The sequence below is a fragment of the Cylas formicarius genome, unplaced genomic scaffold, assembly GCF_029955315.1.
Source record: "Cylas formicarius isolate icCylForm1 unplaced genomic scaffold, icCylForm1.1 PGA_scaffold_5__7_contigs__length_24384050, whole genome shotgun sequence".
In the NCBI taxonomy this organism is placed as follows: domain Eukaryota; kingdom Metazoa; phylum Arthropoda; class Insecta; order Coleoptera; family Brentidae; genus Cylas; species Cylas formicarius.
The window spans coordinates 14305100-14317322 of NW_026844341.1; the positions used below are offsets into that span (position 1 = coordinate 14305100).

A 12223-nucleotide genomic window follows, 5' to 3' on the forward strand; every position below is an offset into this window, starting at 1 on the left:
AAGATTGTGGAAACACCTTCCTACCCCGTATAGAGACATTCTGTTCTTCAGGGATAAGAGCTTTGTGCGCAGAATCGTAACCGTTAGCTTCGTCTTGTTCGCTGAAGAACGTCTGCGTTTTCTCCAACACGTGACGGAGTTCCGTCAGTTCCAAAAAATTCGACTTTAGGTTCACAGAGTTCTCGGTGAGTTCCTTGATGTCGCCCTCTGTCTTTTCGAGGTGGGCCTAAAATAACAGATAGGGTGAGTTGCTCTCCGAATGACAATTTAAGGTTTACGATAGATGTAAAGTTACAGTAGTACAGGATACAGTATACAGTAAGGATAACTTTTGTATGGATCTACGTTAAATAGTTTTCGCTTATTAAGAATTCTTAAATTAACGTTAATTACATTTAATATTTTTTAAAATATAATATAAATATATCACAACTTTTTCTTTAAATGGTGAGGCATATTCTATACGAGGTCTAACTAGATAAAAAGAATAGAAGGAAAACTTCCAAGTTCTGTTGAATATAGAAAATATCAGGAGTACCTCAAGGATCGACTTTGGGTCCCTCACTTCTTTTCATTTTCATCAAAGATTTGTGTTACTCATGGTAAATTGGTGTGAACTCCTTGAAACTTAATGTTGCCAAAAACGCGCAAAGATAACCTTTAAACTTTGTTTAAACGGGAATTTGATTAACTTTTGTTGCTCCAATATGGAGTCTCTTAATGTTAGAGACTTGTTAATCTGTGACCATGATTTAGAAGCAGGTCTAATTCTATAGGCTGTCCGTCCTTACTGGCGAGAATAAAGAATATGACGGTAAGATCACCAATTATTTATCAAGTGAGCCTAAACTTTAATCCTACGGCTGACTAGTGTAATGTTAACTTTGGTTCTCTATATAAGGTGGTTGTAATTGGAGTGTTTTAGCCGGAAATAACAGGAAAAAAACCGCTTAGCGATCGATATCTCGATGTTTTTCAATTTTCGGTCCTTCTGAAGATTGCCCATAACTTTTTTATTTATAAACATTTTGGATTTGGGTAAAAATATTATTAGGGCAATTTTTAACGTAAATGCAGTAGCGTACCCAGATGCTTTCTACAGTTCCCCGTTTTCTCGTAAATGAATACAACTTTGTTATTATATATGGCAACCATAGTTGGCAACGATCTTAAACAAATGACCATGTCGGGCCCTTTTCAGCCACATAGATTTGTTGGTATCTGTTTTTATCTATATATTTGTAGGCCGAAAACAGAATATAATTAGAGATGTATTGAAATGTGACAGAAACTAAGATTTTGACTACTAAAAAAAAATAAATAAATTCAAGTGATATCGTAATAGAAAAGTCCACCAATTACATGAAGGGGATGCTGGTATTAGAATACCATTTTGCAACTAGTTTATCGACAATTGCAAAAAGATAATGAAATTTCCTGTTGCCTATTGTGACGGACATAAAATTTTATTGGATAAACCGCGAGTCAGGTCTCTACCTGTCACCAATATGGGAATCAGTCATCCGGGACGGTGTTTATGCCCCTCATTTAGCTCCGCCCCCCTCAAGCAATATATAAACAGGTACAGAGTAAAATGCGAGCCAGTTTCAGTCAAGCTCTGAGGAAGCCAACAGAAATCAGCACGTTCGACTCAGCAAAAACTGACGCCGGAGGAATCCAGAAGTTGTGATCTAACTAGATTTTTTTATGGGTGTGATTAAAAAATATCTAAAGATAGAATTTTCGAAATCAAAGCAGAGTTAGAGGAACCAGTCGAGAAGCGTTTGCTTCCATCTATCTTACACAATAGCCATTCAGTACGAAAAAGGTCCGTTGAGTTTATTGAAAATGGCGGCGCCCAATTTGAATGGTTACGTTAAAATATGTCAATACAATTAATGTAAAAGGCAAAATTTTCATATCTTGTATTTTAATATCTATGGTGTTTTATTTATTAGTTTAAAATAACTATAATTTTGTTTTCTAAATAATCAAAAATATTAAAAATAGTATCTAAAATTAAAATTAAATATTAAATAGTTCTTAGGTTTCCTGGTTTGAACATATTATGCACGGCCTACTACTACATAAACAAAAACTTCATCACATATACCAACAAATCTATATGGGCGAAAAGCTAACTATGATTGCTATATAAAATATGAAAGTTGAATTTCTGAGACAGCGGAGAACTGTATATTATTGTTTCTAAATGTAAAGTTGGTCTGAGGAATAATTTTTTTATTGGTACTTAACCAATTTTCGTTCTTGGGCGGATATTGTTTTGTATTTTCGGTAATTGCAAGTATTATTATTATGTTATGCTAAACCAGTGAAGTTTAAAACTTTACAGCAAGCGGGATTAAAGAAAATACATAGATCAATTATGACTACAATTTAAACAAAGTCCGGTTAATACGGCAATTGGTAATTATGATGATCAGCGTAAACAAGTATAGGAAGTGACGTTTCTTTCTATCAAGGAATAAGCAATATAATAATTGTTTTCGCTAATACGATTTTTTTTCTCACGTCAAAAAATTATTAACCGCTGTAGTGTTTTCACACCTAAGGCCTCTATATTATCACCAGTCATTCGCAATAAGAAGGAATCACTCGACACCTTTCACCCACAACCAAAATTATTGAAACGCTACGTTGATGATACTTTTGTTATTCGGCTTCCTAGTCAGGAATTCCTTCGAGATTTCAAATCCTATTCGATAAAACTAAAGAAAATACCGATAATCCATATAAATCTATAAGCAAGCCAACAATCTTAACCTCGACTTTCACCTTTCAACAATATGGGAATCAGTCATCCGAGATGATGTTTGGCTCCGCTTTCCTCAAACGGTATCTGCAAGTACAGAGTAGAATGCGAGCCAGTTTCGGTTAAGCCCTGAAGAAGCAGCAAGTCATTCTATTAATTCTATTTTTAGAATTCAATGCCCCTCCTGTTCTTCTCCACATTTTTCTGATGCCGTTCGATCCAAACACGATATGCTCGCTTTTTTTCATCAGATATTCCAGAAATCTTATAACATAAGAAAAACATACCTTTATATTATTTTATAAAGCAGATCTTAAGTGCTCCTTTCACTTTTTCTTGAATGTATCAAACATAACCACCATAACAAAATCTTATGGAGCTGTTTTGTAAGGTCTCCTCTGTCCTCGCGAAGAAGAGCAGATCAGTATAACGCAGTATACACGTAGATAAGATAATCACGTAGGAAATATTTAAGTAGATATAAGATTTTAAGTTAACAATAACTTTGTTGAACTAGAGATGAAACAGGTGAGGTTTAAATCTAAGTTTGTTATCAATGATTAGGCCCAAATTTTTACACGAAGTAGAGGAGTTCAGTTTAACTTTATTAATATATACACTTATAATTTTTAAAGCAGTATCGATGCTATTGCCAAACGAAACGAGCTAAGATTTAGAGTTGTTAAGGGAAGGTTTGTGTGCAAGGGCGATGTCACTTACAATCTTTAGATCATGAATCAACAATGTCTAGATCAGTGGAATAAAAACTGATATTTTTTCTCACTAAAAAAAAAACTATTAAACTCAACAGGAGTGTCAAAATCGAAAGTAACATTGGAGCAAGTCGCAACAAAATTCCTTCGAATTGCTAGTGTGACAAGATTTCTAAGGACTTCCTATTCTTCCCATGCCGAAGAAGTTTTCAATTTTTTATATTTGAGAGGGTAATTTTTTCTAATATTAGAAGTTATGATCATGAATGAATTTGCAAAAAATCAAACCACATCATCGTCATCACTTAATTTCGGTCGTCATTAAAAAAATGTTTTACTTACAACTAACAAAATGATTCTCATAGATGTTTTCATAAACGAAGAATTATTGCCATTTGAGATTAAAATATAATTAGAAAGAATTAATAAAACTGATACTTTTTGTAGCCATTTTGTAACGGCGCACGTATATTTCTGATAAAGCCAAATTCTGACATGCCTTCTAACAATGGCTTCCGCATTTTCGCACAAAGATAAGCACTTTAAGAGATTATATGCTTTCATACAATAGACATTTTAAAAAATTATCGGCCTTCTAGCTAACAATTGTGGCGTGGTAGCTCTTGATACGTTTGGCTTGAATTCTATTGAAAGTAGAAAATGGAGAACACGAATATCCCCATCTGCAAACACTCTGTAACTTAAATTGTTGTAACTGTTTTTTTAAACACGCTGTAGATACTTTGACTTTTCCCTATTAACTTGAGATATTTTTAGAACATCGTGCAACTATGCATGACGTCACGTACACTTTTTTCCCTGGTATTCGTAACGCCGCGCCCCAAGTCTGTTCCATAAACAATAACCAGAAACTAATTTGCAAGTTAATTTGAAGCTTCCAATTAGTTGAGTGGAATTAATAATAGAGCGGACCGCGCCCCTTTCGTTATCCGAAAATAAAATTGCACAAGCGCACGCCAATGAAATTTTGGGTTTGCAACTTACACGAATTTTCGATCAGTAAGGAGTGGAGACCCTGTAAGGATAGCTTTCGAAACGATCAGCACTACAATCGATATACACTATTGGACATAAGTATTGCAACAAATTAAAAAATTCCTAAAATTGAAAAAAGTTTAAAAATTCATGAGGCTTTATGCTTTGAGTGTTATTTTCTCTATAAATTGCTCCGTAATAGTTCGAATCTTCCTTTAAGGAACGAAAATTGTCCATAACTTTTTTATTTATCAAAATTTTGGATTCGTATGAAACAATATTAGAGCATTTTGTAAGCAAATGCAGTGGCGTACTCAGATTGTTTCTGCAGTTTTCCGTTTTCTCATAAACGAACACAACAAATCGTCTATATCGTCTTAAGCAAATTCCCGTGAGGAGTCGTTTGCAGTCATATAGATTTGCATCTGCGATGAAAAAAGGCAGAAATGTCGGACACTTTTTGTTTATGTATTAGTAGGCCGCGCATCTAGCTGTCAATGTCACTTTTATTGAATTTTGTGTTCTGTCATAAATAATTTTAGTGATCAAACTTAAGCTTTCAGTTGATTTAGCAATTTAAAATTTAAAATACACTGCAAATACTTGATAAAGGAGCGATGTTGTCCAAACAGCTGACATAAAGTAATAAATAACTGAGAAAAGTAATATTGCCATTTTTTTATTTTTGAAGGCAAATTTTAAGTTTTGGGTCGAAAAATTGTAAAATTTGAGCAAATTAGAGGGCTAGGGAAGTAGTGATTAAGTATAATATAGGCTTCCCCCACTCCTCTCCCTTTTGTGGGCGTATCCTCCTTCCCCACGACTCTCTAGCTCCTCCGCCTTTACCCATAATCCCTTGAAACTGGTCCCCATTGGATAAGCAACCAGAAATGCGGTTTAATCAATCTCCCCACCTCTAGTTTGCGATGGCGGCGAAGCCAATCAGAGCCCAGATATTTTCCCACCCCTAAGAAAAGCAATGGCGTCAATGAGACTTGTTCATATTGTTCGCGTGACCATCTGCACCCCCTAGCGGTTCGAATGTAAACTAGTGTCCCCTCTTGGAAAAAGATTTTCTTTAATAAGGTAACCCCACCTAGTGAATATTGACCAAAACATTTATTTTAAAAACATATAATTCTGCGAATGTGTACCCTCGCGGGTACAAACTGTACTTTTATTGCGCACAAAGGACAGGGGAAATAAAGACGAAAAGTGTTGGATTTCTTTTCTCGGAACTGGAAGCTGGCAGGCACCACCAATAATATCTGCAAAACAAAAAGCTGGTTAAAATTTTCATTAATAAAGTAGGATATTAGAAACCGTATACCTTTTTAATTTACTAAGCCATCTACCGTGCGTTAACTTCATACATATTTCCGCATGCTTCTGTTTTAAGGTATCGTGAAATATTTGACTATTTATCTGGGAAAAGTTCATATGTCGAAAATATTATGTGTATGTGGCCGTGGTAGGCTTTCTTTGCTATTATAATTTTATTTTTATTATTTAATATTTACAAAATTAATTTATCTATCTTATTGATGATTTTGATTTTCTTTGCTATTTTTATTATTTAATATTTTCAAAATTAATTTATCTATCTTATTGATGATTTTAAGATATTGCAGTCAACTTTACTATTTCATCAATTTCTTTTATTTATTGCTGATCTTTGAGGATAGTGTACATACTTTTTTTCGTAACTTATCTGTATCTACCCTTTAATTTCCTATCAATCCATAAAGCAAACTCGAAAGGCATCTTAACTAAAAAGTCATATACTTTAAAGCTGCTGCGACTACTACATGAAAGTGTGTTTCTATGCAATCTCAACAATAATGAAATCTGGACGCTTATATTAAATACTGTAATACTCTTCTCTGCTAACGCTCTAGGAGACGCTATTTGAACCCTGTTCAAAGAAAAACTTCTACAGCCCAAATAACCTCTCTGAACCATACTTAAGCGCATCACTCTTTCACTGTCTTGCAGCCTTCAGATTAATATTCCGTACTAACTACGTATGCCATACACGAAACGTTCTCTTTTCTAATTTTTTTCTATGCGCTACATTAACGAACAGGATCTAAACTTTTCTGTCTGTGTATTTTGTTAGCCACCTTAAAAAATTAAAAAAAAGGTATGCGAACCTAGAGGATATTTTCCATATTTTTCACAAATGGTGACAACAATTAATGCAAGTATTATTTTTAATAATAATCCATCTTTCGCTAAGACACGAAAACATCGACTTTTTAATTCTAATTTTTCTCATAGAGCTTCCCTTTAGTCTCTATCTGTTCTTTAACTAAATCCCCACCTTTTTGAAAAACCAACCTCTAAAAATAGTTAATTTTCTCTAATTTAAATTTGTACGTTTTCCGCAATATGTGTGAATATTTTCGCTAGAGCATTTAGTTACTTAGTACATGTCCTAATCAATATTTTAAAAATATAATTCTAATGATACGTGTTTACGATTTGAAGATAACGAAACATTCCCCAGTTTCATAAATGAGAGCTCACTGCCAAACTACCAAACATCACAGTACAAACTACCGTACTACGCCCCCCTGGACAAAATCAGGTCAGTCAGCGTCATTAATTCTACCTGCGTTAACGAATAGCGTATTGTTAATTAAGGTTTAATACGCAGAAAATTTAAGTAACAAATAATCGCAATGAAACTCACTAACATCATAAATTATTAAAAAAAAATTAGAACAGTTGGAATTTACTGGAGTAACCAATTTGGCACTAAAAATGGAAATTTTCGATACTCTACTAGGTGCCTACAATAAATTTTACTATTATTTTTAATGCAGAGACACAACGATTTTCTAGTTCTGAATTTGATCAGGGGTATATGACCATAGTTTACGCCGACTCTAAAAGGCATGCAGTCTATTGTTTTTGAACGCCCCATTTTGTGTATTATGTTCAAAACAGAGACTCTCTGGGCTTACGACTACAGCTACCAGCTACTACTTTCAATAATATTAACACAAAAAAAAGTAGGTGGCATTTCTATAATACGTGCAAAGTTTATGTGAAACTGACTGGAAGACAGAGTAATGCACCAATATGTTACTAAACATATCTCGATAGAATTCCGTAAGAGCTTACCTCCAAGTTTCCTCATTTAGTCAGTCAAAGCATCAAATGGGAAATTCCAATCCAACATATGTAGTGGTGGAAATATATCAACCGCCTACGTTACCGAAGGTGCCCGACTGAAGCTTCTGCGTCTTCTTTACCCCACATGCCTACTTAAAAAGATACTGGTCTAAGTCTCAATATTCCTGTTAAAAAAAAGAGAGGTTCTATATTGCCACAAATATGTGTTTTCAAAATTTTACCTGATTTGGCGACGACTACGCTGAAACTTTCCATATCTCGTGTCCCCATGACTGGTCTGTTTCATATATCAAACCTCACCTCGCACGGGTTTGAACCTCCTTTAAAAAAAAAAACAGGCAAGACTTATACTTATCATATCAAAGTAATACGAGGAACTTATATTTTATGCCAAAACTTATTTCATCACCTCCAAAGGGGGGTAGGGGGTTTCTAAAGTATGGTAGGTACATCTCTTTCATTTTTTAATTAAAAAAGTGACACAATTACGCGACGTAACTCGATCCGGATCGTTAACGCGTCTCAAGATGGGGGTTTAGAGATGCTGAGGTCATTAAATTGATTCACTATTACCAGTACATACTGAAACCCCCTTATTTCCAAAATAAAAAAAATTGTTAACTGTTAACACAACAAAAAAAACTATTTTCTCACCAATTATATTTCTGGGTCGTTTTCAGAATTTGTCCAACGTAAAATCCCAAGAGGATAGGGCCGCAATTTCGAAAAATGTTCATGTCTCCCCACTATGCATTTGTACAAGAAGCAGGGCCGGATTAACAGCAATTATATTCTTGTCAGTCAACATACAGCCGCCGATTGAATTCTCGGATTCTGCTTTACTAGTTGCCATGGTCTGTCAAATATGTTACTTAAAAATTGTATATATTTTTTTTTTTTACAAATAATATACCTTTCCTAAAATAATTCCGCCTTTGTCAAGTTGGACACGGGCACGTCTGTCCGCTTTGAAAAGCGCAGGCGTATGTATCTTCCAAAATGATCCAAGCAGGCCCGGATTGCCAGCAAATACACAACTCCCCGATTCAATTCTGAGATGTTGCTTCACGAGTTACCATGATCTGTCAAATATTTTAATTAAAAAAAAATCTATTATTTAGCAACAATATACCTTTTTAAAAATAATTTCGTCTTTTTTCAAGTTCAACAGGACACGTGTGTTCGTTTCAGTTGGACAAGGGCACGTCTGTCCGCTTTGAAAAGCGCGGCGTATGTATCTTCCAAAATGATCCAAATTGTTAACCTTTTTTTGATTCCTCGTTCCCCGATTCAATTCTGAGATGTTGCTTCACGAGTTACCATGATCTGTCAAATATTTTAATTAAAAAAAATCTATTATTTAGCAACAATATACCTTTTTAAAAATAATTTCGTCTTTTTTCAAGTTCAACAGGACACGTGTGTTCGTTTCGAAAGGTTTCGTAGTCTGTAGCTCTGTCGAATTCTCCAAAATTCGTTAAACCTTCAGATATTTTCAAAATTTGTCCAACGCAGACTTCCACTCACGCAGTTTCGAAAACTTTCTGGTCTCCCCGCCATGCATTTGTACACGAAGCCGTTCTGGACTATCAGCAAACAGCACATCCGTCATTTTTCTTCTCGGATTCCGCTTGACGAGTTACATCGATCTGTCAAATATTTAATGTAAAACAATCTTATCTATTACTTTTACCCAATATTAAGTACCTATTCAAAATTAGTAGCGCCTTTTCGAGTTCGAAAGGTTTCGTAGCCTATAGCCCTGCCGAAATGGCATTGCATTTGTACACGAAGCAGGGTCGGATTGTAAGCAAACAGCACCCCCGGTCACTTTTCTTCTCGGATTCTGCTTGACGAGTTACAACGATCTGTGGAATATTTAGCGTAAAAAAAAATTATCTATTACTTTTACCAAAAATGAAGTACCTATTCAAAATTAGTAGCGCCTTTTCGAGTTCGAAAGGTTTCGTAGCCTATAGCCCTGCCGAAATGGCATTGCATTTGTACACGAAGCAGGGTCGGATTGTAAGCAAACAGCACCCCCGGTCACTTTTCTTCTCGGATTCTGCTTGACGAGTTACATCGATCTGTGGAATATTTAGCGTAAAAAAAAAATTATCTATTACTTTTACCAAAAATGAAGTACCTTTTTTCTTTAAAACAGTTCGTCCTTTTCGAGTCTGAAAGGTTTCGTAGCCTATAGCCCTGCCGAAATGTCATTGCATTTGTACACGAAGCAGGGTCGGATTGTCAGCAAACACCACAAGCGTCACTTTTCTTCTCGGTTTCTGCTTGACGAATTACATCGATCGGTCAAATATTTAATATAAAAAATATCTATTTTACCAAAAATACGTACTCTTCTAAGATAAATTAGCTCTTTTCGAGTTTAAGAGGACACGTATGTCAACTGTAGGATGTTTTATTATTGTATTTTCCAGTGTCTATAAATTAATAAACAACAGAAGCTTCCGAATACAAAAATTTCAACATGAGTTTTTTTTTTCTTGAAACTTAAAAGTTCTAACCCCTAAAACCATATTTTTAATACGCTGGCGGACGTATAACAATCCCCAAAAATTACCATATTTAAATTGTTACTATTGATATATTTCTATTCCGAACTTAACTCAATACATGCAAAAAAAACTAGCGAATGTTATTTATTATCTCCGATGGGTGGATGATCGAGAAACGTTTAAATAAATCTACCTTTCTGTCTCTCTTTTTCTATATAGGTCACTCATTCTCTCTATCTGTTACTTTCCACAATCCGAATTTACACTTGGCCCCCCCCCCAAAAATCTTGTAAAATTTTATCTGCTTAACTTCTTCGCGTTGTTCATATGGCTGAATTTTTTGGAAGATATATCGTGCGTTATTTCTATTAAAATTCTGTTTCCTTTTTACCTACTTCAAAAACGTAAGCGAGCATTTTTGGTTGTTTTATTAAACAAAAATTGATACTAAACAAGATCCGTATCTCCGACCTCAGCCTCCTTTGATCACTCCCCAATTTTTTTTTAATTAAGTATAGAAACCTCGTCGAACATATACATAATACTAGGTCAAAATGTTACGCGGTTACTCATTAAAGTCGCAATTCCGAAAGCTTCTTACCTATCTTTTTCCAGTCTTTTTTGTTTTATTTATCCGTATACGAAACATACATTGAACACAAAACTTAAACTCGTTGGCGATATTGCATTAAGCAACAAACGCGGATAACAGAAACGAACCCTTAACACAAACGCTTCTTTAAACTTCGACTGACACGTGAAACAACCCGCATTCCTACGAAAGGCAGGTAAACCAAGCAGGTCAAATTTTAAGCTACCCTCCAGTGTCGTCATAGGTTGGGGCATAGTAAATAGCGAATACAACAAAGCGGTAATTTATAATAATTTAATTTGCATTTTATTTAACTTAAGTTGTTTTGTAGAAAATGAGACATTTCTGCAATTAATCAATATACTACGAGTACTTTTCCGCTTAATTACTATTTTTGAGAAACAAAAGGAAACGTTAGATTCCATTCAAACTTTTTCGGTTTTCATGATATCTCGCGTTTATTTAGAAGCTAATGGCCTGTGGCCTTAACCAGACGTTTCCAAAGCCTGGTTCTTAACAAACACGAAAAATAGAGTTATATTGCCACCGAAAATCTGAATTTATGTTTAAAAATGTAACTTCCCGTATTTAAACTATTGCCTGCATTGGCGCCTATATTTTATAGTTTTTTTTTTGTATCCTATTTTTTTTTGTTTTGCTTGCAAATGTGTGTCCATTTTTCGGGTACTGGATTTTTTTTTCTCAAATTATTACAAATTACTCAAAACGGAGTTAAAAAGAGACGAGGAGAAAAGGGAAGAACCCTTATTTCTCCGACACTGACCTCCGATGTTTATAAAAATTGACGCCTTGACACCCTCCCCGTGAATATTTTACAAAGGATTTTTAAAATTTAACTTCCAAATAACGCATACTCTCGCCTAGTGTCACAGTTTTGGGCCCATTTTGCTATGGTTAGACAGGTTTATTCTTGTACATTGTCGGGACAAAAGAAGCATCTCCTTCATCCAAATTGATTTTTTCATACCTAATACAACAGCTGCCGGGCATCATCTCGCCTTAATTGTTTCTATTGAATTAATTTTAGTTACAAAAAATTAGATGATCGTCAAAATTGGCATAAAAAGATAATCAAGATTTAATTAAAACAAGAATATGCACAAAAGAAAAGAGATAAACTCCGACACGGGAAACAAGGAAATATCGCTGAAACGGCAACTGATCTAGCGCGCGCCTTTTTTAAAAATAATAATTTTTCAAAAGAATTCTAGGCTAAGCTAAATACCTGGTGCAACAAAATATTGAAGGATCTTCATGATCCTACCTGTGAGCGAGTAGAAAATTATTTGCAAAGAGGATAAAGGTATATCTTAATATAAATAGTTTCACTATTGATAATATGTCCCCTTTTAAAATGGCGCATTATTTGATACGTACTTTTTTTTTTCTTGTCAGAGCTTGTCTAAAAAAAAGTGGGATGGATGGAGGTTCTCCGTCAGGTTTTTTTCCTGTCGAAACAAGTTTGTGC

The 12223-nt window shown here is 34.7% G+C and overlaps 1 protein-coding gene and 1 long non-coding RNA gene across 3 annotated transcripts in view; both read right to left on the reverse strand.

The window, feature by feature from the left end:
* Nucleotides 1-12223, reverse strand: part of LOC132701678 (V-type proton ATPase 116 kDa subunit a 1) — an 87978-nt gene that overhangs the window by 11369 nt on the left and 64386 nt on the right. The window contains exon 4 of one of the 2 annotated variants that reach the window (XM_060669787.1): nucleotides 25-226. The exons of the other annotated variant lie outside the window; for it this stretch is intronic. Coding sequence (XP_060525770.1) covers nucleotides 25-226 — 202 coding nt within the window. The remainder of the gene's footprint in view (nucleotides 1-24; nucleotides 227-12223) is intronic. 2 annotated transcript variants of the gene reach the window in all.
* Nucleotides 5479-8698, reverse strand: LOC132701679 (uncharacterized). The gene is made up of 5 exons (XR_009618809.1): nucleotides 8537-8698; nucleotides 8278-8479; nucleotides 7845-7943; nucleotides 7612-7787; nucleotides 5479-5750 (listed from the first exon to the last, which is right to left on the reverse strand). It is a non-coding gene; the product is annotated as an uncharacterized LOC132701679 (long non-coding RNA).